This window comes from Triticum aestivum, chromosome 7B, assembly GCF_018294505.1.
Source record: "Triticum aestivum cultivar Chinese Spring chromosome 7B, IWGSC CS RefSeq v2.1, whole genome shotgun sequence".
In the NCBI taxonomy this organism is placed as follows: domain Eukaryota; kingdom Viridiplantae; phylum Streptophyta; class Magnoliopsida; order Poales; family Poaceae; genus Triticum; species Triticum aestivum.
The window spans coordinates 237410483-237435065 of NC_057813.1; the positions used below are offsets into that span (position 1 = coordinate 237410483).

The following is a 24583-nucleotide window of genomic DNA, read 5'->3' on the forward strand; positions in this document are numbered from 1 at the left end:
TTCTCTGGGTCGCCGGACGTTGGCTTGTTCGCGCCGTCACCGCGCCCCGCGGCCATCATCGACCTTAACGTCACGCCTGGGTCCAGCAGCGGCGGTCGGTCGTTCGTCGAGATGCAAAGCAAGCAAGCACGGGCACCATGCCGGCCCCCGCGTGTTGTTTAACGAAATGCCAACAGCAACGGCACCAGTCGACGACCCCTTCTACAACCAGTACATGGAGAACGTGATCTTCGAGGTTGGGCACGGACGTGCCTACGACCCCGAGGAGACCCAAAGTCAGGATGGCCGCGCCCAGTACATCCCCGATGAAGAGGCCGACGACCGTGCAGACTACGACCATGGTGACTCGTGGCATGAAGATGATGACATCTATGTCGAAGGTGATGGTGATGAAGAAGAAGAAGAAGGCAATGACGTTGATATTAGTGGCGCGTCATTGTTCATCGACAAGCTGACCCAAAGAGCGGAAGCACAAAAGAAGAGGAAGAGCATTTGCACGGGTTCATACACACAAGATGAGGACAAGTTGATTTGCCAAGCTTGGATGGAGATTAGCCAAGATCCGAGGACCGGCGCGCAACAAAAGGGCATTGTTTTTTGGACGAGAGTCCACAAAACATTCCATGAAAGGAAGATGTTCGAGCTCTACCAAATTACAAGCAACTGTGGCATCGACTCGATTCAAAAGAGATGGTTGTTCATCCAACAAGAGTGCAACAAGTATCAAGCCGCATTTGAGAGCGTTGAAGCACGACCCGTGAGTGGTCTCGGCGTTGGGGACACGGTATGCTCTCCTCTTTCTAGCCCTTTCCTTGCTACAGCCATGAGACTTCGGCCTTGTATATGTTTGCATGTTCACTTCTTGTTGATCATGTGTTGTAGGCATTTCAATCTTTGGAGGCATTCAAGGCCCGGCACAATGACAAGCCATTCACTCTTACGCATTGTTGGACGCTCATCAATAATTTCCCTAAGTTCAAGGACCAATACCGTGAACTACAAAGGAAGAGAGGACTGAAGACGGCCAAGTTCGCCGGAGGTGGAGATGGCGAGGCGTTGAAGAGGCCGAGGGGCAAGACCAACTCCAAGGTTGATGACATACGTGATGCCTCATCCATGGCATTGCATGACACTTTGCATGGCATGATGTCTCAAAAGGATGTGAGGGACGAGAAGAAGCGGCAAAGCAAGGACGAGCAAATAAAGCAATACCTAGACCTTCAAAGAAAGAAGCTTGAGATGGAGGAGGCGGCCAAGAAGAGGAAGATCGACATGGAGGAGGCGGCCCAGCAAAGGCAGCTCGACATGGAAGAGGCCGCCTGGCAAAGGCAGCTCGACATCGAGGCCGACAACGTCAAGGCCAGGCAGAGGCAGCTCGACATCGAGGCCACCAATGCCACCACCAAAGCGAAGGAGGTGGCCCTTGCGATCATGAGCGTGGACTTGTCGAAGATGAGCGACAAGACGAGGGCCTGGTTCGAGGCAAGGCAGAAGGAGATGCTCGACGCCGAAGGCCTGAACTAGGTCGTCCGATCAGCGTGGCTGTTCTTTTTGGAGGCTGGCATGGGTGCCGCCCGTCCGCTGGGCCGCTGGCAGTGTGCCGGCGAGAAGACATTCATTTTGGAGGCCGGCTGTGTTGCCGGCCGCTGGCTGTGTTGTCGGTGAGGACAACTATTCATTTTGGAGGTTAGCTCTGTAGCCGGCCGCTGGCCGATGCCGGCGATGGACATGTAGGCCGCTAGCTTTGTTGCCGGCGTGATGAACTGGGACCGTGAACTAGGGCTTGGCATTTGAAACGTTGCTATTTTTTTAAAAAATAGACGCGGACAGGATGGGGCAAATGGATGCGGCCGCGCGCTGGGCGCACGGCCACCGCATCTCATGACACGCCTGAACACGACCCCAAATCCCTACCAAAACGGACAGAATCCGGACAAAACGGACGTCCGTTTGGGGTAGCGCGGTGGAGTTGGCCTAACCACCTCTGCTCTATGACTTCCTTCCCCCGGGTTACTCAAGAACAGCTCAACCTGGGAGGTCCGTCCGCTCGTGACGGTTCGTGCCGTTTCTGGCGACTCCGGTTGACTCGACAGCGACTCATGTTTCGGCGATTTGCCGACCAAATCCCACTCAAAATCCTTCGTTTTCTTCACTCCCGTGTCTGATTTCCTCTAGTTCCTGCTAGCTAGTGAGATCCCTAGACCAATTTCTCCAGCATCGAGCCCCTTCCTATAGGTGCTGCTCATACTCTGTTTTTACAAGATCCAGAATAAGTGAGACAGCGATTTCAATCCCGGGTGAATCCCCAACCTGAATCCTTTCGCGTCTGCTAGGGTGCGCGATTGTGAAATACCAGTCAATCCTAGTCCCGTGCGTGCGGTGGTGAACTTAGAGGCAGCTGCCGTGAGGCTTCACCCCGAAGCGAGCTATTAGTAGACACCTCACCGTGGGAGATAGGAGAACTCTTTCCCTGGCCAGCATGGAGGGGATGCTGAATGATTTGAAGTTGTCAGAGGCAGAAAAGAAAAGTGTCAAAATTGGAAGAAGGCAGATCTGCTCCTCAACTGTAAGCAAACTACAGACTATAGGTAATATTTTCTCAGAGAGGCCAGCGAAAGAAGAGTTTGTGGGAAGAACATTAGGAAATTTGTGGTGCCCTTTTGCTGAACTTGATTGCAAAGATCTTGGTAGAAATCGTTTTCTGTTTACCTTTCCTGATGAGACTAGCAAGAAGAAAGCTTTGGATGGTGGACCGTGGAGGTTTAATAAAGATTTGATAGTGATGGAAAAATTTGTGGCCAGTAAAACAATAGATGAATATGAGTTTAAATGGATCCCTATATGGGTCAGAGCTTATGGCATCCCCACGGGGATGATGAGTTCAGAAACGGGAGATTTAGTCGGAGAGAGAATAGGAGAAGTACTTGATATTGATGTGGATTGGGACGGAACAGCGATGGGCCAGTTTATGAGAATCAAAGTACGAATGGATATTACAATGCCAATAACAAGATTCATCACTTTGGAAATTGAATATGACGAGGAAGAACAGGAGGCCATGTGTGAGGAGTTGATGAGTAATGCAGAGAACAGAGAGAAGAAAAAGTGGAGAAGGTTGTTGATTTCAAATATGAGTATCTGCCTGATTTTTGCTATTGTTGCGGCATCATTGGGCACACAGAAAAATCATGCCTATCTAGAGCCAGAAGAGAGGGAGCTAGACAGTATGGGCCGGATCTGCGGCCAATTATCTATAAAGGAGGCTCTAGTGAAGAGAGGAGTAGAAGCTCAAGTGATAAGGAAAATTTCTGGTTAACAAATGTTGCTGGAAACCGGGGTGGTAAGCATGGAAGTGACAGTCCATCATGGAGAAAGAACACTCAATGGGGCAAGGAGGAAGATGGAGCAAGGAAAGAGGAGGAGAAAGCAGTTGAGTGCCCTTCGAAGTTTAGTCAGGATGACCAAACGGGGTCCAAAGAAAGCGAGAAACTGATTTTTGAGGATAAATCAAAAACTCTAGATTTGTTTGAAGGAATAGAAAACACTGATCATGTACCCAAGTCAGAATCTGGTCGGGAGTCAGGTCAGAGGGGGTAGGAGAAGAAAATTTGATACACGATGGAACAATACAAGTAGACAAGGTGAAGTCCCAAACTTTAACATCCACAACAGTAGGACAAGTAATTTTGGATAGGAAAACCATGAAAGGAGGGAAACGTCAAAGTCAGGGTACTTTCAAGCGATATGAAAGATCTAATGGAAATAAAGGTCAGGGTCAATCTTTCAAAACAGAGTTGAAGAAAAGAAATGTCGACCTGATGGAATTAGACTTGGAGGCTCAGATTATGAAGAAAGCAAGAATGGATGTGGACGAAGTGTTTGCGGCTATAGAGAAAGAGGAAATAAACAACCCTGAGAAGAAGAACGCTGGGCTGGAGGGACAGCCCGGCGAACCAAAATGAGGATCACAACCTGGAACTGTCGGGGTTTGGGGAATGGCCCGGCAGTACGTGGGCTTCTGGACCTCCAGAAGCGGGTGGACCCCGATATCCTCTTCTTATCCGAGACAAAACTGGATGAGAGAAGGACGCAGTGGCTCAAGTACTTGTTGGGAATGTCAAATATGGTGGTCAAGGATTGTAAAGGAAAGAGCGGAGGACTTGCTTTATTATGGAAGAGGCATGTGCATGTTGAATTGCGTAATTATTCGAGATATCATATTGATGTAAAGATAGTGGAGCAAGATGGTTTTACATGGAGATTTACGGGCATATATGGTGAGCCTGCGACTGATAAAAGGGATAAAACATGGGACCTTCTGAGGATCCTCGATCAACAAATTAAGCTTCCATGGTTGTGTGCTGGTGACTTCAATGAAGTTTTATATTGCCATGAAAAGAAAGGTGGATCAGCTCGGGCTACTCGGCAAATGGAGACTTTCAAGATAACTTTGGCAGATTGTGGCTTGCGTGACCTGGGATACATGGGTGAAAAATACACTTGGAGAAACCATAGTCATGAAGCTAGTAAATATATAAAAGAAAGACTTGACAGAGTCGTGGGGACCCGAACTTGGTGCAACAGGTTTCCTTCATATAAGGTAATAATTGGGGATCCTAGACACTCGGACCATCGGCCAATGACCATTTATGTAGAGGGCACGGATAAAGCCATGAGAAAGCATGGAGGCCACTGTGGCTATTAGATTTGAGGCGAAGTGGCTACAAGAAGAAGGATGTGAGGAGGTTATTAGCAATGCATGGTCTACTGCAGAGATAAGGGGCGAAAACAATTTATCACAGAAACTAAGGAGAGTGGTAGAAGACCTGAGGCATTGGGACACTAATGTCCTAGGTGATTTGCAGAAAAGGATCAAGGCACTAAAAGTTGAGCTAGAACAGGTGAGGAGGGCACCCATTAGCCATTATACAGTAGCTCGAGAACACTTTGTGCGGGAAAAATTGGATAGATTAGAACTATAGCAGGACATGTTTTGGAGGCAGAGAGCACATGTTAAATGGCTCCAAGCTGGAGGCAAAAACACTGCTTTTTTCCATGCTTGTGCTTCAAAAAGAAAGAAGAAAAACACAATTGGGAGACTAAAAAGGAAGATGGAGCGTGGGTAGAGGGTGAAGATCGCTTAAAAGAGCATGTTGCAAGCTATTTTTCTAATCTGTCCACCTCTACAGTTGGGCCAAGAACTGATGAAATATTGCAGACAGTTTCACCGAGGGTAAATGCACAAATGAATAAAAGCCTTTGTGCTCAATACACAGAGGAGGAAGTTAAGGAGGCTTTGTTCAATATTGGAGATCTCACAGCACCTGGGCCTGATGGTATGTCTGCGGTTTTCTTCAAAAGGTTCTGGCATCTAGTGGGAAACACAGTCACAGAGGAGATCTTGAAATTCCTTCGAGGAGGCCAGATGCCAGAAGGATGGAATGATACCATGATCGTCTTAATCCCAAAAACAGCAAATCCACAAAGCATGAAGGACCTAAGACCGACCAGCCTCTGCAACGTCATCTACAAGGTGATCTCCAAAGTTATTGCCAATAGATTAAAATGTATTTTGCCTGATATCATATCCCCCAATCAAAGTGCATTTGTATCGGGTCGTAATATATCTGATAATATCCTCTTGGCCTATGAACTAACTCATTTTTTGCAGACAAAAAGAAGTGGTAAAACAGGATACGCGGCGATAAAGCTAGACATGAGTAAAGCCTACGATCGAGTTGAATGGAATTCAAGCTGGGATTTGAAAGAGAATGGGTCAACCTAGTGAAGAAGTGCGTGTCAACAGTTAAATACCAAGTCAAGGTCAACAAAGATGCAACTGAGGTAATCATCCCCCAAAGAGGATTACACCAGGGTGATCCACTCTCACCGTATTTATTTCTACTATGCGCAGAAGGTTTTTCTGCCTTGTTATATGATGCTGAAAGAAATGGTAGCTTGAAGGGAATCAAATTATGTAGAGAAGCGCCAAGTGTGAGCCACTTGCTCTTTGCAGCTCCTTGAAGCAAATGAAAAGAATGCCCAAGCAGTTAATGATATACTGGAGAAGTATGAAGTTTGCTCTGGCCAAGTAATAAACAAGGATAAGTCAGCCATCCTATTCAGTAAGAACACCAACCAAAGGCAGAAAAGAGAGATGATGGATATAATGGGCATTACAGAGGAAGGCTTGAAAGGAAGATATCTTGGGCTGCCAGCATATGTTGGAAAATCAAAGTCCAAAACCTTTCAGTATATTAAAGAAAAAGTGTGGGGAAAGATACAGGGTTGGAAAGAGAAACTTCTATCAAAAGCAGGGAAAGAAATCCTAATTAAAGTAGCAGCCCAAGCAATGCCAGTATACACTATGACCTGTTTTGATCTAACAAAAAATCTTTGTGATGAGCTTAGCTCCATGATATGCAAATTCTGGTGGAGCCAGATGGATAAAGTTAACAAAATACACTGGACATGTTGGGAGAAGCTTTCTAAACCGAAGAGAGTGGGTGGACTAGGATTTAGGGACCTTCATGCTTTCAATATGGTCATGCTTGCTAAACAAGGATGGCGCCTACTTCAGAACCCGTCATCATTGTGTGCCCAAATACTGCAAGCTAAATATCACCCAGGAAGCAGCATACTTGAAGCTATGCCAAGGAAGGGAATTTCGTATGCATGGCACAGTATTTTGAAAGGAGTGCAACTTCTGAAAAAGGCATAATTTGAAGAGTTGGGAATGGACGAAACATCAAAATCTGGACAGACCCGTGGCTCCCAAGAGGAATTACTAGAAGAGTTACTTCATTACGTGGGAGACAAGTGATTTCTAAGGTTGCTGACCTTATAGACCCAGTGACAAACTGTTGGGATGTCAGCCTTGTGCGCCAAACCTTCAATGCAGAAGATTCTGAGATAATCTTGCAGATCCCCATTTATGATCGTACACCTGACTCGATTGCGTGGCATTTTGACAAAAAAAGGAATCTTCTTGGTGAAGTCAGCCTACAAGGTAGCAGTGGATAGCATAGAACGTGATTCAACACATGGCCAACCATCTAGTTCAAGAAGCGATGGAGAGGCAATTGATTTTGAATGGAAGAAACTATGGGCGTTACCTCTCCCAAATAAAGTCCTCCATTTTCTTTGGCGTATAGCAACATATAGCTTACCATTAAGAATGAAGCTGAAGAATATAGGCATGGAAATAGATAGTAGATGCCCAGTGTGCCTTAGATATGATGAGGATGGTGGTCGCTGTTTTCTTAAATGCAAAATGGTGAGACGGCTGTGGAGCTTGGCACAAATGGATAATATTCGAAATAGGCTAATGTTATGCAACGATCCTCTTAGCTTATTCAATGAGTTGTTTCGCCTGACAGAAGAGGAGAGCATAAAGGTGTGTGTCATGTTTTGGTTATGGTGGCACGAAAGGAATAAGGCCAATGTAGGAGACACGATGAAAACGCCAGATGAAATTCTAGCTTCTATTAACTATCATGTTAATAATTTCAGGAATCTTAAGAAGCAGAGGAGCACCCAGAAGCAGACTTCCACGGCAAAATGGTCTCCCCTGGCAAACGAATTCCTGAAAGTAAACTCCAATGGGGCGTTTAAGGAAGCATCAAAATCTGGTGGCTGGGGTTTTACTTTGAGGAATAGTAATGGTATGCTTTTGGCTGCAGGAGCAGGAAAGCTGGAATATGTATCAAGTGCCCTCCATGCTGAAGCTTTAGCCATGGTGTATGCAATCAATGCAACGTCAAGCATGGGAGCCAATCGTGTAATTTTCGAAATGGACTCGATGGAGTTGAAGCAGGCTATAACAAGTCAGGAGTATGATAGATCAGCTCTAGGTTCTTTGTTTCAGGAGATTAAATTCCAACTTAATGTAGCTTTTGATTATGTTAAGCTGAATGTATGTCCTAGAGCATGTAATAATGCAGCACACACTATAGCTGCATATGGTCATGGTCTAGGGAGTGGCGTATGTGAGACATGGTTAGGCCACTTCCCTGAGTTTGTACTGAACTCTGTTGCTGGCGGTTTAGCCAGTTTGTCATCGTAAGGAATACTAGTCTGTTCTTTTCAAAAAAAAAAAAGAACAGCTCAACCTGTCCCTTGTCCAGACTCACCATAGACAACAGCCACAAAATAATAAAAACAGCGACCTTGTTCGCAACAGGGCCAGACTGCCCACAAATATCAGATTATGTTCTGCTCGACTTGCGAGCATACATGAACCAGGGAGGGAGGCTAATGGTTCGTCGCTACGAAGCAGGATCCTCTGCGTCTGCTGATGGTCCAGGTTGTTCTAGGTAGAGCTGCATCTTCAAAGGATCACACCCCATTGACTTGATGGGGGTTATCTGCGGCGGCTGCATCCACGCCTTGGTGTCCGTGGGGATCCACAGCCGAGCCTCGTCCTCCTCCTTGTCCTTCGCACCTTCTTCCGCGGGGAGGGATCGGAAGTAGGCGGTGATCTCCCAGCTGCTATCTGTCACAAGGCAAAGCGTGGCGCCTTATAAGCTCTCCCGGTGATGGTAGTCACCGCTGGCTGTTGGCCTTTACAGAAAATCTCGAGATGCTGAAATCGTCCAAGAAAGAGATGGGGTCGACTACCTGACGGAAGGGGCTTTGTGAGAGGTCCAGCGACGGTCAGTTTGATCAAGAACGCCCGCAGAGCAAATTCCAGGCTGGATTCTTCTAACTCGGAGCCATAGGACTGGTTGACTGCAAGCTTGAACACAAACTTCTCCAGTGGTATGTGATCTTTGTCATGGAAGATGACCACAACCCTCTCAACCAGTCCCTGGGTTGTAAGAAAACTTATGGTCAGTTACAAAGACACAACCAGCCTGAAATCTTTACACAATCAACAATGTTTCAACACCAAGGGATCCTCGGATCTCACCGTTGTTGCTGAAGATAGAATCAAGTGCAAAATTAATATATTTGTTTCCTTCTTGCACGCTATACGATACAAGAGCCCTCGCAACAAGCATATGGTCAAAAAAGGAGGAACAGAAGTGTACCAAAACTTTAAAGCTCAAGCACTATAATCAACCTATCAAGCTATCCCATCCATTTAATGAGTTCTGTTGATAATATAATTACTCATAGAGTACATTTCATTGCAGGAGGAGGAACAATCAGGGGAACAAAACACACCTTTTGTATGAAAGGTAGAAGGCCAGTAGTCACAGAGTGGATATAGTCAGCAAGCTGCGGGTGCACAGCTTTCTGGACAACTACATTCATGTACCTTCTCCTCTCAAATGCACCTACACACGCACTGTGCTTAATCCATATCCAACCAAAGAAAATGACAAATAACAAAGTTACCAATGTGACTTAAATACAAAAGGGGGAGGAATCCTTACGAGTGGGATAGAAACCTTTGAGGAAGACAATGCAGCTGACAGCTACCTCTAGAAATTCAACAATCACTTGTGCAATTTGACCTTTTAAAGCCAACCCGAGTTTTAGTGAGATGACAATGTGCAACTATTTAAAATAAAAGTCAGCTTCTGGGGCAAAAAGGAACTCATCATCAGCACTTTACCCTGTGGAGTTTGATTCTTCCGATCCATGGCCCAGTTCAAGTAAATAACTAAATACTGGAGTTTGGAACTTTCAGGCTGCTGGTTTTACATTCCCATGACCAACACAGTGATACAGGTGAGCGGGCACATGATACCCTGCTGCCAGATTAGTTTAAGCCAGAGAAACCAAAGCTGGGTTAGTAAGTTAGGGTAAAAATATAACTGCCAGACAAGAACATGAGAGAAGAACAAATAAGTGATGCACTGGACAGCTAATTTTCTGACATAGTAACATCACAGCAACAACTGTGGGTATTACCTAGCACAGATTGCAATACCAGAAGGAAACATCTCAAATAGACCAATAAAATCAGGATAACAGTGTGCACTTAGTTGCACATTAAGTGGCTCATACATAAATGTCTGGAAAATAAACTTCCCGCCTCATAGAGAAATGCAAATACGTAGATATACTTCGGGTTTCATCATTTCACAAAAAGAAGATTATAGAATCATAGGTACTGAGGTATGGTTACCATAGAAATGTATTAGCTTTCACATCAGGAAGGACTCTGCTACTAACAGTTCATTAATCCCTAAAAGAGTGTTGTATATAGCTTCAGTTTCAAAATGTGACTCGTCCCCTGCAAAGAACTCATGCACGCATCCATCCACTTCAATGAAAGAGCAACCAGGCTGCTTGGTCTTTCTGCTACTGTATATTCCTGTCCTCACTTTGTTTGCATCAACCCACCTTGATGTGGTAGCATAGACAGTAGAAAGTAAAACGTCCCCTCCACACCTGTTTGGCTCCAATACTTGGATCCTTTCTGCTACATACTCTGCAAGTCCCACCTCTCCACAGGCTCTGCAGGCAAACAACAACGACCGCCACATTACAACATCAGGAGCGATAGGCATCTCTTTAATGAACTGTTCTGCCTCTGCCAATAACTTAGCACGCCCCAGGAGATCAACCATGCATCCATAGTGTTCGATCCTTGGGGCAATACCGTAAATACTGGACATGCGATGGAAGTGATGGTATCCTTGTTCAACTAATCCTCCATGGCTGCAAGAAGTTAGGACACCCAAGAAAGTTATCTCATTCGGCATGACTTCACCCTCTTCTTCCATCTGCGCAAACAAATCTAGTGCCTCACCAGAGAGGCCATTCGCAGCAAAGCCCATTATCATCACTGTCCAGGCAAAATCATCCCGCTTGACCATTCCACAAAATATATCATAGGCCTTTTTTATATCCCCACACTTTGAGTACATGTCAATCAATGAATTTTTCACAGAAATATCCTTCCCTAAACCATGAATGTCACAGTAAGCATGGACATACCGTCCCAAGTCCAGTGCTCCCATCTGGCCGCATGAAGATACAACAGTAGCAATTGTTGCATCATCAACTTTCACTCCAGCAATTTGCATGTCTCTGAATAGCTTAACAGCCTCTTTAGACTGACCTAACTGTGTATATCCAGAAATCATTGAGGTCCAGCAAACCGCATTCCTCTCAGGCAATCCATCAAAAACCCTGCGAGCATCTTCAACCAGCCCACACTTTGCATACATACTAATCAAAGAGGAACCCATATAACAGTTAATCTCAAAACCATTTGTCACAAGTAGTGCATGACAGAGCTTTCCGACCTTCATCATGCATGTCCTTGCACAAGCAACTAGAGCATTCAGCAAGGTGACCTCATCCAGCATAACTTGCGCCTTGGCCATTTGGCTAAAAGCCTGCAATGCCTTATTAGGCAGCCCAGCATGTACGTATCCAGCAATGATTGTATTCCAAGAAACTGTATCAGAGGCTCCTTTGGGAGCAGAATCAAGAACTGATCTTGCAGTAGATGGATAACTACAAGACGAGTACATATTGATAAGAGTATTAAGGACAAAGTTATCAGAACTTAAGCCGAGTTTCACAGAAAGGGTATGGAGCTGGGCACCAACAACAACGGAGGGCATGCGGGCGGCGGTAGAAAGAGCAGCGCTAAGGGAGTAGTTATCGATGGGCATGTAGCCAGACCGGCGGAGTAGGGAGAGGAATGAGAGGGAGAGAGATGGGACAGGACCTGAGGAGAGTGAGCGAAGGACAGAGTGGAGCAAGGGTACCTTGAGCAAAAGACCCGAGACGGTTGCATAGGATAGGAGAAGGGGGAGATGACGGTGGGCTAGGCGGGAGATTGGGACAGGGAGGACATATTTACTTTCAGGGAAAGCCTTTCTGGTAATGGAGAAGGAGCGTGTCTTCCCATCGAACATTCGCGACGACAAGCACATCTAGATTCTCAATGGAGCTGACCGATAGCGGAGCAGAATGGAGTGTAGCTGTCACGCGGGGAAGCAACCGGATGATACAGGAAGCTGTCACCCAATACTGCAACCTACATTAAAGGAACCTGGCATAAGACATTGTTTTCTATTCGAACAGGGGCAATTCTCTATGTCCATCAGCAATAACAAAACCAAGATTATATTTTTGCACTCAGAGAATGGAAACAACACACCAACAAGATTATCAGCACCTATTCAATCAGCACCTATTCAACTCCTGAACTCTAACCAACTGGAACGAAAATAAATGCTAACAGACACGCCATTGCTCAACATGAGATATCACAGACATCAAGCGGACATAGCCTAAGAATAACGAGGAATGCACAACAGATCATGCCGTCTACTGCTTTCCCAGGTAGTATCAGGACCACCGCTCCAAGTTAGCTTCACAAGAAATTGCACAATTTGCTAAGGATGACTACGGGCACGGGGTTCGTGTGGGGATTCGATTTCTTTTCTTTATGGAAGCAACTGCTACTAGCAACAGCGTATCCAGGATTAGCTGACGCCCTGGGCCCAAAAAGGGCAAAAAAACAGCCCCAAAAATTAACCCCAGGTTTACTTATACAGGCATATCAAAGGTCAAGCTCATATCACACGAACAAAAATTACTAAAATTAAATCGAAACAAAAATTACCAAAAGGCTTTCTACATTGAACTAACAAACTTTAAACTACAGGAGCTAATGGTCGATGATATTGAACATTTGAACGAATCTATTGAAAGGAGCTAATCAGTGGCGGGTCTAGGATTTGAAGACAGGGTGGTCCTCCTCTTTTTTTTGATATATATGACACATGAATGTTCTAACTAATTATCAATCCCACATAGAAATCCCGTATTTTCATATCTTCATAGCATATCTACAAAAGCAATGTCCGTGGTCCTCTTCATTCTTCAATAATTTTGCAATATAACCTTATTTTATCAAACATAAATGAACACAAATGATGTGCAAAACTATTTGTATGGGTTTGTCGGTTCGTGTTCTGGACAGTGGGTAGCGCAACAAAGAACAAACTCTAAATCAATTAGGGATTTGGCAGTGGGCGAGCTCCGAGCTGGCACCTCAAATCTGACGGTCACCGGGAGTGCTGGAGACCTGAGATGTGGTCTGGGCGGCGGGTGGCGGCTTGCTCCGAGCGCCGGGCCGCCGGGGCAAGGCAGCAGCCCGTAGGGGGGGCGCGGACGCGCGGTGGGCGCGGCTGGCTCTGAGGACCGGATGGATGGACGGAGAAGCAGGAGAGAGGAAGAGGCTCGTGGGCGTCCGGGCGGCGGCGAGACAGGCGGGGTAGCGGGGAAGCGGCGAGGCGGGCGGGGACAGAGACGGCTGGGCATCGTGGACGGGAAGGCTCAGACGTGAAGTGGTGGCTGCGTTGCTTGTTGGGTAAGTGTTATTGGGCTTTTCTTTTTCTCTTCGGCCCATCTCTAAGAGCATCTCCACTCATTCGGCCCCCCCGGCTTGAAATAGCACCGTCTAAGGACGCGCCGACGAAAAAATCGGCGTGGGGACGGTCGATTTTCCAACCGTCGCCCCAAGCTCGCCCTAGATGCCGTTTTTTTAAAACTAAATTCGGCCAAACACGACATAAATTTGGAGAAATTTAGGCGTTCCATCAATATTTTGTACAAAATTTGAAACATAATTTAAAAACAAACTAAAAATACTACTACTAGATGTTGCGCCGCCGCCGCCCGCCTTTTACATGCCGAGGAGCCTGTAGAACTTGGTGTAGTCGCCACTGTCATCGTCGCCGTCCCTGCGCCCGCCGCCATCCTTGCTGCACCCTTGACCTGCGTCGCCAATGCGTGGGGGTTTGGATGACCCGGGCGCCTCGTCGTCGTTGTCCTCGAGGACGATGACGCTGGCCTCGTCGTGGCCGCGGCGCCGAGCGACGATCTCCTCGAGGGCACGGCGCTGCGCTCCATCTCCAGCCGGACGTAGTCGTCCCGCGCCCATTTGAGGGCAGTCTCGTCGTCGGCGGTCATGGCCTCATGCTCCTTCTTCAGGCGACGAGCCCCGGCTCGTTCTTCATGGCGACGAGCCCCAATTCCGTCTTCGGCTTGACGAGGCGGTAGGAGGGAGCAGCGGGGCCACGGCCGCCCTCGTTGATGACGAGGGTGCGCCACCCGAGCGGCGCCTCCCGCGGCTCCGACTTGACGGGGAGGAGCGCCGGCGACCCGACGAGGACGAGGTGGTTGTCTCCATTCGTCTTGGCGTCCAGGAGCTGCCACGGCGGCGAGAGAAGGAGGGGGCGCCGTCGGGTACTCCAACCGCGGCTCGTTGCCGACCTCGATGTGCTCGAGGACGGCTTCGAGCGTGCGCCCGGGGACGTCCCACCATTGGCGCCGCTCGTCGGCGTTGAGGCGGCCGCGGGGTTCGGCGCCTTTCGTCGAGGCGAGCTAGTCGGCGTGGCGGCGGTCGAAGTACGTCGTCCACAGCGTGTTGCTGTCGGGGGCGTACCTCGGCTCGTACCGCACACTCTTCGATAACAACGACCGGATGCACACGATCTCGGCGCGTCGATCAGCGCCGGTGGGCGGCGGCGGCATCGGGACGCCGCGGGCGCTGAGCCTCCAGGACCCCGGCACCCGCATGTCTGGTGGGGCCGGGTAGTCCGCCTCGTAGAGGAGGCGGGCCTAGTCCTCGTGCAGGGTGCGGCGGCCAAAGCCATTGGCCGCCGCTCCATCGCCGGGGTAGCGCTCGACCATTGTCGTCGGAGGACTGGGAGAGAGGGGAGTGGGCGAGAGGGTCATCGGCGGCGAGGGGAGAGAGGAGTGTGTGCGGCCACCCGCGAGGGAGGGGCCGACTTTTATAGCGACTGGTGGGCAGCGAGCGAGCGGCATGCGTGTCTACGTGGGGAGGGAGGGGGCGGGGCACGCGTTGGCGCGCCTTCACTGCGCCGCCCATGAGGAATCAATGGAAGGCTGACCGGCGCCAGCCTTGGCATTGATTCCCCGCGGGAAACGAGGCGATGAGGACGCGAACGCGGGCTGGTACCTGACTCGGCGGGTCCACTAGGCTTTCGCGCCAAAAATGTTTCCCCCGGCGCCCACGGGCGCTCCCAACGCGTCGGGTTCAGCCTGCGTCTGCCGGCGCCAAAATCGGCCCTAACTAGTAAAATGTGGGCTTCTGGGGGTGCGACTGGGCCTATTTTCGCGCCGGCGATAAAAAAGGGCCTTGGGGGCATGTTGGGGGCGAGTGGAGATGCTCTAACTGCATAGATATAAAGGCCAGACCAAAATTTCCACCACCCTGTAGCTCCGCCCCTGGAGCTAATCCAGAAGGGAAAAGCTTACCATCGCAACGGCCGCGTCCGCCACCTTCTCCGCATGACACGCGTCCAAATGAGAGCCTACATACCATCCTTCGTCCCACATGACACGCGTTCAAGTAAGAGCCCACTTATCATATTTCGTCGAACACACTTGTGCAGCAGGGGCTATGCTTCTGAAACATACACGATGTTGTAAGGTCTATGATGTGTCTATGTTTTGCAACAAAAGAAATTTGTGGAAAATTTATACAACAAGACCTTGGTTACAAAAAAAATTGCAACAGAATCTTAGTTGCAACAAAACAGCTGTTGCGAAAAATTCCTGTAACAAGTCTTGTGTTGCAGGAATAATTCTGCAACAAAACCTATGTTGCAATGGTCGAGACATGTTCAGCTGTTCGATGTGGCAGATCTGACGACTCGCCACCCGGCTGATCTTTTAAAAAGATCAACCGACGGATGCGTAGCGGCCCCCAATCCAGAAACGGGACGAACAACAACCTAGGAAAGCTAGGCCTTCCTTATTTACCACCAATAGGAAGTACGCCTTGATGGTTAGCTCCTCACGCCACGCTAGTTGATAGAAGAAATGAGGACAAGAGAGCCCCTTTGCCTCGTGTTGGTGGCCGGCGAGAGCGCCTTGGTCGGAGGAGGGTGACTGGAAGCAGCGGAGGGCGGGGAACGATGGAGGCTTATGCGGCCCAGGCAAAGGGGGTGGAGCTGAGGGAGGACGAAACGAACAGGGTAGTGTAGCTATAGATCTGGACGTCCAGAAAGCAAAGGCTATTTCTTTCTAATTTCGTCAATCAAAAAATATCGTCTTTACTGCCTCTTTGGTTTGGGAAATAAAAAGTAGGAGGCTTCTCGACCCCTAAACTGGAGACCGCACCCGTCTGCCGATCGGTGGGGATCAGTCTATGAAACATTGGTGCGGAGCTGGTCATCCAACCGCGATCACATATATTTCAGAGCAGATTTCAACAAACCGGGTAGAATTTGTGCAAACCGGATGGTTTTCATATAAACCAGACAAAACATTTACATCTCGGACATATTTCAAGTAAACTATAACGGACTAGGCTATCATATTATAACCTAGTCTATTGCCGGCCGCGGTGGTCCCGTTTTACCACAACATGTCTTCCCTATGTCTGGCAGCAAGCTCATCGGACCGTCATGAGCCCTGGAGCTAAATGCTTCAGCGGGAGAGAAAGAATAGCCTTCGCCTCCACAAAGACCGGATCAATGGTTGATTTTTGTGCAGGGGAAGGAGGTCATCGTGGCCTACGCCCCTATGAAGCGGACAAGTCACCAGCTGTATAACAACGAGGCGGTGGGGATGGCCTTCCTAGGACCCAAGCGGCGGTGCCTCCCATGGTCTACTTTTCTTCGTTGGCGGCAGCTGCGGACGTGCAGTCTTCGTCGATGTGGCGGCGGTGACGGGGTGTGGCCGACACGGAGTTGGCGCCGTTGTCGTCGGTGCCCCATTCAAATTCCTACGCCGTCGCATCAACCTCACGAACATGGCTTCTTTTTCCGTCCGTCGGACGCGTTGTCGCCATCCCTCGCAACGGATTTGATGGGCGATGACATAGGCCAGCTTGGACGACTTGGCGATGGTGGTGGCGTCGGCTTTAGCTCCGGAGAGCTTGTCGGCAAGCCAACCTGTATCCGACTGCGCTAGGCCACCCAGCCAGTTGCAATGCTCTAGAGTTCCTTCTTCTCTATGGACATATAGGGGTTCAAGTTAGTCTAGTCCTAAATGCTCTTAGAGCATCTACAGCCGGACTAGGCAAATCTGGGCCCTCAAACTACCGGCCCTATGAGCAGCACTACCATTGCGTATAACACTTCACGATGGTACCCGCGGTTTTACGGACGAGTAGGGCGGTAGTACCGCCTGAAGCTGTACAACCGCGGTCTACCACCGTCCTAGCACCGTGGATGCGAACACAAGTTTTGAGGGGCATTAATTGCACAATGGTAGACCAGCGGTAGAAAGAAGATGTAGTACCGCACTAAGCGGTACTACCGCCCTTCTCTCACGGTACTATCGCTTAAGGCGGTACCACCATCCTCAACCACCACCCTACCACCGGGATGTTGGAGAACGTAGTAATTTCAAAAAAATTCCTACGCACACGCAAGATCATGGTGATGACATAGCAACGAGAGGGGAGCGTGTTGTCCACGTACCCTCGTAGACCATAAGCGGAAGCGTTATGACAACGCGGTTGATGTAGTCATACGTCTTCACGATCCGACCGATCCAAGCACCGAACGTACGACACCTCCGAGTTCTGCACACGTTCAGCTCGATGACGATCCCCGGACTCCGATCCAGCAGGGTGTCGGAGATGAGTTCCGTCAGCACGACAGCGTGGTGACGATGATGATGTTCTACCGACGCAGGGCTTCGCCTAAGCACCGCAACGATATGACCGAGGTGGAATATAGTGGAGGGGGGCACCGCACACGGCTAAGGAACGATCACGTAGATCAACTTGTGTGTCTATGGGGTGCCCCCTGCGCCCGTATATAAAGGAGTGGAGGAGGGGAGGGCCAGCCCTCTCTATGGCGCGCCCTAGGGGAGTCCTACTCGCACCGGGAGTAGGATTCCCCCTTTCCTAGTCCAACTAGGAGTCCTTCTATGTAGTAGGAGTAGGAGACAAGGAAGGGGAAGAGAGAAGGGAAGGAAGGAGGGGGTGCGGCCCCTCCCCCTAGTCCAATTCGGACTAGGCCATGGGGGGGCGCGCGGCCTGCCCTAGGCAGCCCCTCTCTCTTTCCCGTATGGCCCATAAGGCCCAATACTTCTCCCCGGCGAATTCCCGTAACTCTCCGGTACTCCGAAAAATACCCGAATCACTCGGAACCTTTCCGAACTCCGAATATAGTCGTCCAATATATCGATCTTTACGTCTCGACCATTTAGAGACTCCTCGTCATGTCCCCGATCTCATCCGGGACTCCGAACTCCTTCGGTACATCAAAACTCATAAACTCATAATATAACTGTCATCGAAACCTTAAGCGTGCGGACCCTACGGGTTCGAGAACTATGTAGACATGACCTAGAACTATTCTTGGTCAATAACCAATAGCGGAACCTGGATGCCCATATTGGCTCCTACATATTCTACGAAGATCTTTATCGGTCAAACCACATAACAACATACTTTGTTCCCTTTGTCATCGGTATGTTACTTGCCCGAGATTCGATCGTCGGTATCCAATACCTAGTTCAATCTCGTTACCGGCAAGTCTCTTTACTCGTTACGTAATGCATCATTCCGTAACTAACTCATTAGCTACATTGCTTGCAAGGCTTATAGTGATGTGCATTACCGAGAGGGCCCAGAGATACCTCTCCGACAATCGGAGTGACAAAACCTAATCTCGAAATACGCCAACCCAACATGTACCTTTGGAGACACCTGTAGTACTCCTTTATAATCACCCAGTTACGTTGTGACGTTTGGTAGCACACAAAGTGTTCCTCCGGTAAACGGGAGTTGCATAATCTCATAGTTGTAGGAACATGTATAAGTCATGAAGAAAGCAATAGCAACATACTAAACGATCAAGTGCTAAGCTAACGGAATGGGTCAAGTCAATCACATCATTCTCCTAATGATGTGATCCCGTTAATCAAATGACAACTCATGTCTATGGTTAGGAAACATAACCATCTTTAATTAACGAGCTAGTCAAGTAGAGGCATACTAGTGACACTCTGTTTGTCTATGTATTCACACATGTATTATGTTTCCGGTTAATACAATTCTAGCATGAATAATAAACATTTATCATGAAATAAGGAAATAAATAATAACTTTATTATTGCCTCTAGGGCATATTTCCTTCACGGGAATGCTGGGAGGGCAATAGAAGCCAAAATGCAAGCGTTGGTAGCCGCGGTACTGGACCGCGATAGTACTGCATGAAGCGGCACTACCGCTGCAAGAGCAGTACAACCGCTTGGGTGCCACCAAGAAACCCAATGAAATAGAAGGAACTCCATGTTGCCGTGAAGGAAATGAGGGTGCAAAGGAAATGCGTGCGTGATGATTTCACCCTAAGTCCCTAACCATTCCACTGCGAAACCCTCTTCACAGTACGGATTTCCTACGACTCAAATCCACCCAAAAAGAAATCGTCGAAAAATAACCATGTTCACACTTAATCACCGAGGGGAAGTAAACCGTCTCGTGCCATCTGATATAATCTCTGAAATACTCATTGCACACGGTTAGTCTGCAAAACACATTGTCATCAATTAGCAAAACAACTAAGGGTGAAATATGCCCTAACAGTTGGTTTGGGGTAATTGTCAAAAGTACTCCCTCCGTCGTATAATATAAGACTATTTTCCAGACTCACTAGTAGAAAACCACCCATTAGTCCCGGTTCGTAAGGGCCTTTAGTCCCGGTTCATGAATCGGGACTAATGGGTCGTTACTAATAACTCCACCCATTAGTCCCGGTTCAAACCAGAACCGGGACCAATGTGCCTCCATGTGGCCCTGTGCGCCCACCCCAGTCAGGGGGCCTTTGGTCCCGGTTGGTGGCTCCAACCGGGACCAAAAGTAATTTTTTTTAAAAGTGGCTGCTTTAGGGGTTATTTTTAGGTTGTTATTATAGCTAGCTAATAGAGAGAAGTGTCCTCTCTTATATCGTCGTCCTTGGTTTATCAACGCTGCTGCTATGTTCATTGCACCCGCAGATATAAAATGCTCATGCATGCTTGCATCATACATCATCATATATATATATAATAACAAGTCCTACTAATCATGCATCATCATATACAACTTCTACTCGTTATTAATAATAAGTCATACGATCATCATCCTCATAGTCATCGAACCCAACCCTACATAATTGTTCTTAGCACATGATCATCAGTATCAGGTAGGACCTAAACACCCTTAAGGTAAAATAGCATAAAACAATATAGACCCTGACTCTCCATTATGAAGAATGGCGATCATCCTGTCTCCAATTTTTGCCCTTCGCTGAATGTTGCTTCCAAGAAGCTCCTTATGACTGTCCATACATTTTTTCCATTCTTTGATTATCATGTCTCCACTTCTTTTAGAAACCAGGTATGGATAGTTGAGATTCGTAGGACGACCTGGTTGTATGTTCAAAACATGAAGGCTACCCCATGTATACATCAGATGAGGCACACAATCATTTGGGATTATCTGTTGAAAAACATAGTAATAACTTCGTAGTTAGTGTTGGGGAACGTTGCAGAAAATTAAAATTTTTCCTACGGTTTCACCAAGATCCATCTATGAGTTCATCTAAGCAACGAGTCGAGGGAGTGAGTTTTCATCTACATACCACTTGTAGATCGCGTGCGGAAGCTTGCAAGGTGATGATGGAGTCGTACTCGACGTGATTCGAATCACCGATGACCAAGTGCTGAACGGACAGCACCTCCGCGTTCAACACACGTACGGGACGGGAGACGTCTCCTCCTTCTTGATCCAGCAAGGGGGAAGGAGAGGTTGAGGAAGACAGCTCCACCGGCAGCACGACGGCGTGGTGATGGTGGAGAGGCAGTACTCCAACAGGGCTTCGCCAAGCACACAACGGAGGAGGAGAGGTGTTGGGGAGGGGAGGGCTGCGCCTTGGAGGGTGGTCCGGCTGCCCTCCCCTCACCCCTCTATTTATAGGGGGAAGGGAGAAGGGGGTCGGCCCCTCTAGAACCCATCTAAGGGGGGTGGCGGCCAAGGGGAGAGGGGGAGAGGGTGGCTTGCCCCCCAAGCCAAGGGGGCGCCCCCTCTAGGGTTCCCCCCCTCAACCCTAGGCGCAAGGGCCCAAGGGAGGGGGTGCGCCCAGCCCACCAGGGGCTGGCTCCCTGCCCCACGCAGCCCATGTGGCCCCCCGGGAGGGGTGGCCCCTCCCGGTGGACCCCCGGAATCCTTCCGGTGGCCCCGGTACAATACCGGTATGACCCGAAACTTCCCGGTGTCCGTTTGACAACTTCCCATATATAAATCTTTACCTCCGGACCCTTCCGGAGCTCCTCGTGACGTCCGGGATCCCATCCGGGACTCCGAACAACATTCGGTAGTCACATACTAGTCTTCCTAATAACCCTAGTGTCACCGAACCTTAAGTGTGTAGACCCTACGGGTTCGGGAGACATGCAGACATGACCGAGACGCTCTCAGGTCAATAACCAACAGCGGGATCTGGATACCCATGATGGCTCCCACATGCTCCTCGATGTTGTCATCGGATGAACCACGATGTCGAGGATTCGATCAAACCCTATATACAATTCCCTTTGTCAATCGGTACGTTACTTGCCCGAGACTCGATCGTCGGTATCCCAATACCTTGTTCAGTCTCGTTTCCGGCAAGTCACTTTACTCGTACCGTAACGCATGATCCCGTATCCAACACCTTGGTCACATTGAGCTCATTATGATGATGCATTACCGAGTGGGCCCAGAGATACCTCTCCGTCATACGGAGTGACAAATCCCAATCTCGATCGTGTCAACCCAACAGATACTTTCGGAGATACCTGTAATGCACCTTTATAGTCACCCAGTTACGTTGTGACGTTTGATACACCCAAGGCACTCTTACGGTATCCGGGAGTTACACGATCTCATGGTCGAAGGAAGAGATACTTGACATTGGCAAAGCTCTAGCAAAACGAACTACACGATCTTTTATGCTATGCTTAGGATTGGGTCTTGTCCATCACATCATTCTCCTAATGATGTGATCCCGTTATCAATGACATCCAATGTCCATAGTCAGGAAACCATGACTATCTGTTGATCACAACGAGCTAGTCAACTAGAGGCTCACCAGGGACATATTGTGGTCTAAGTATTCACATGTGTATTACGATTTCCGGATAATACAGTTATAGCATGAATAAAAGACATTTATCATGAACATTGAAATATAATAATACTTTTATTATTGCCTCTAGGGCATATTTCCAACAGTCTCCCACTTGCACTAGAGTCACCAATCTAGTTACATTGTGATGAATCGAACACCCATAGAGTTCTGGTGTTGATCATGTTTTGCACGCGAGAGAGGTTTAGTCAGCGGATCTGCGACATTCAGATCCGTGTGCACTTTGCAAATCTCTATGTCTCCATCTTGAACATTTTCACGGATGGAGTTGAAACGACGCTTGATGTGCCTGGTCTTCTTGTGAAACCTGGGCTCCTTGGCGAGGGCAATAGCTCCAGTGTTGTCACAGAAGAGTTTGATCGGCCCCGACGCATTGGGTATGACTCCTAGGTTGGTGATGAACTCCTTCACCCAAATCGCTTCATGCGCTGCCTCCGAGGCTGCCATGTACTCCGCTTCACACGTAGATCCCGCCACGACGCTCTGCTTGCAGCTGCACCAGCTTACTGCTCCACCATTCAACATATACACGTATCCGGTTTGTGACTTAGAGTCGTCCAGATCTGAGTCGAAGCTAGCGTCGACGTAACCCTTTACGACGAGCTCTTCGTCTCCTCCATAAACGAGAAACATGTCCTTCGTCCTTTTCAGGTACTTCAGGATATTCTTGACCGCTGTCCAGTGTTCCTTGACGGGATTACTTTGGTATCTTGCTACCAAACTTACGGCAAGGTTTACATCGGGTCTGGTACACAACATGGCATACATAATAGATCCTATGGCTGAAGCATAGGGGATGACACTCATCTCTTCTTTATCTTTTGCCGTGGTCGGTGACTGAGCCGAGCTCAGTCTCACACCTTGTCACATAGGCAAGAACCCCTTCTTGGACTGATCCATTTTGAACCTCTTCAAAATCTTATCAAGGTATGTGCTTTGTGAAAGACCTATGAGGCGTCTCGATCTATCTCTATAGATCTTGATGCCTAATATGTAAGCAGCTTCTCCAAGGTCCTTCATTGAAAAACATTTGTTCAAGTAGGCCTTAATGCTATCCAGAAATTCTATATTATTTCCCATCAAGAGTATGTCATCTACATATAATATGAGAAATGCTACAGAGCTCCCACTCACTTTCTTGTAAACGCAGGCTTCTCCATAAGTCTGCATAAACCCAAACGCTTTGATCATCTCATCAAAGCGAATGTTCCAACTCCGAGATGCTTGCACCAGTCCATAAATGGATCGCTGGAGCTTGCATACTTTGTTAGCGTTCCGAGGATCGACAAAACCTTCCGGCTGCATCATATACAGCTCTTCCTTAAGATGTCCGTTAAGGAATGCCGTTTTGACGTCCATCTGCCATATCTCATAATCATAGTATGCGGCAATTGCTAACATGATCCGGACAGACTTCAGCTTCGCTACGGGAGAGAAAGTCTCGTCGTAGTCAATCCCTTGAACTTGTCGATAACCCTTAGCGACAAGTCGAGCCTTATAGATGGTAACATTACCATCCGCGTCCGTCTTCTTCTTAAAAATCCATTTGTTTTCTATCGCTCGCCGATCATCGGGCAAGTCTGTCAAAGTCCATACTTTGTTTTCATACATGGATTCTATCTCGGATTTCATGGCTTCAAGCCATTTGTTGGAATCCGGGCCTGCCATCGCTTCTTCATAGTTCGAAGGTTCATTGTTGTCCAACAACATGATTTCCAGGACAGGGTTGCCGTACCACTCTAGTGCGGAACGTGTCCTTGTGGACCTACGAAGTTCAGCAGTAACTTGATCCGAAGTACCTTGATCATCATCATTGTTTTCCTCTTCAGTTGGTGTGGGCATCACAGGAACGGTTTCCTGCGCTGCGCCACTTTCCCGTTCAAGAGGTAGTACTTCATCGAGTTCTACTTTCCTCCCACTTACTTCTTTCGAGAGAAACTCTTTTTCCAGAAAGCATCCGTTCTTGGCAACAAAGATCTTGCCTTCGGATCTTAAGTAGAAGGTATACCCGACAGTTTCCTTAGGGTATCCTATGAATACGCATTTTTCCGACTTGGGTTCGAGCTTTTCAGGTTGAAGTTTCTTGACATAAGCATCGCATCCCCAAACTTTTAGAAACGACAGCTTAGGTTTCTTTCCAAACCATAATTCATACGGTGTCGTCTCAACGGATTTAGACGGTGCCCTATTTAAAGTGAATGTAGCTGTCTCTAGAGCGTATCCCCAAAATGATAGCGGTAAATCAGTAAGAGACATCATAGACCGCACCATATCCAATAGAGTGCGATTACGACGTTCGGACACACCGTTTCGCTGAGGTGTTCCAGGCGGCGTGAGTTGTGAAACGATTTCACATTTCCTTAAGTGTGTACCAAATTCGTGACTTAAGTATTCTCCTCCACGATCTGATCGTAAGAATTTTATCTTTCGGTCACGTTGATTCTCTACCTCATTCTGAAATTCCTTGAACTTTTCAAAGGTTTCAGACTTGTGTTTCATTAAGTAGACAT

At 48.1% G+C, this 24583-nt stretch overlaps 2 protein-coding genes across 10 annotated transcripts; one reads left to right on the forward strand and one right to left on the reverse strand.

Annotated features, from left to right (window-relative positions):
- Nucleotides 1–1963: 1963 nt before the first annotated feature.
- On the forward strand, nt 1964–8117 carry LOC123157853 (uncharacterized). 4 transcript variants are annotated; one of them, XM_044576045.1, is made up of 3 exons: nt 1964–5533; nt 5672–5844; nt 5915–8117. In XM_044576045.1, exon 3 carries the CDS (start codon nt 6935–6937, stop codon nt 8063–8065), a length of 1131 nt encoding a protein of 376 aa, XP_044431980.1. In that variant the 5' UTR covers nt 1964–5533; nt 5672–5844; nt 5915–6934; the 3' UTR covers nt 8066–8117. The 4 variants fall into 4 exon arrangements, 2 of the variants coding, with proteins under 2 accessions (XP_044431980.1, XP_044431979.1); XR_006479096.1 differs by having other exon boundaries at nt 1968–5533; nt 5672–7591; nt 7683–8042; XR_006479095.1 differs by having other exon boundaries at nt 1970–5533; nt 5672–7396; nt 7513–8042.
- On the reverse strand, nt 8063–13272 carry LOC123157852 (DNA polymerase zeta processivity subunit). 6 transcript variants are annotated; one of them, XM_044576042.1, is made up of 6 exons: nt 12970–13265; nt 9563–9698; nt 9381–9461; nt 9169–9281; nt 8620–8809; nt 8063–8494 (listed from the first exon to the last, which is right to left on the reverse strand). In XM_044576042.1, the coding sequence occupies exons 2-6, from the start codon at nt 9588–9590 to the stop codon at nt 8268–8270; spliced, it is 639 nt and encodes a 212-aa protein (XP_044431977.1). In that variant the 5' UTR covers nt 9591–9698; nt 12970–13265; the 3' UTR covers nt 8063–8267. The 6 variants fall into 6 exon arrangements, 5 of the variants coding, with proteins under 5 accessions (XP_044431977.1, XP_044431976.1, XP_044431975.1 ...); XM_044576041.1 differs by having other exon boundaries at nt 9563–9701; XM_044576040.1 differs by lacking the exon at nt 12970–13265 and adding an exon at nt 10079–10349 and having other exon boundaries at nt 9563–9701.
- Between the last annotated feature and the right edge of the window lie 11311 nt (nt 13273–24583).

Bases quoted from the DNA above. Each gene is read 5' to 3' on its own strand.
- LOC123157853 (XM_044576045.1), top strand. From the start codon at position 6,935: ATGATCGTACACCTGACTCGATTGCGTGGCATTTTGACAAAAAAAGGA.
- LOC123157852 (XM_044576039.1), bottom strand. From the start codon at position 11,843: ATGTGCTTGTCGTCGCGAATGTTCGATGGGAAGACACGCTCCTTCTCC.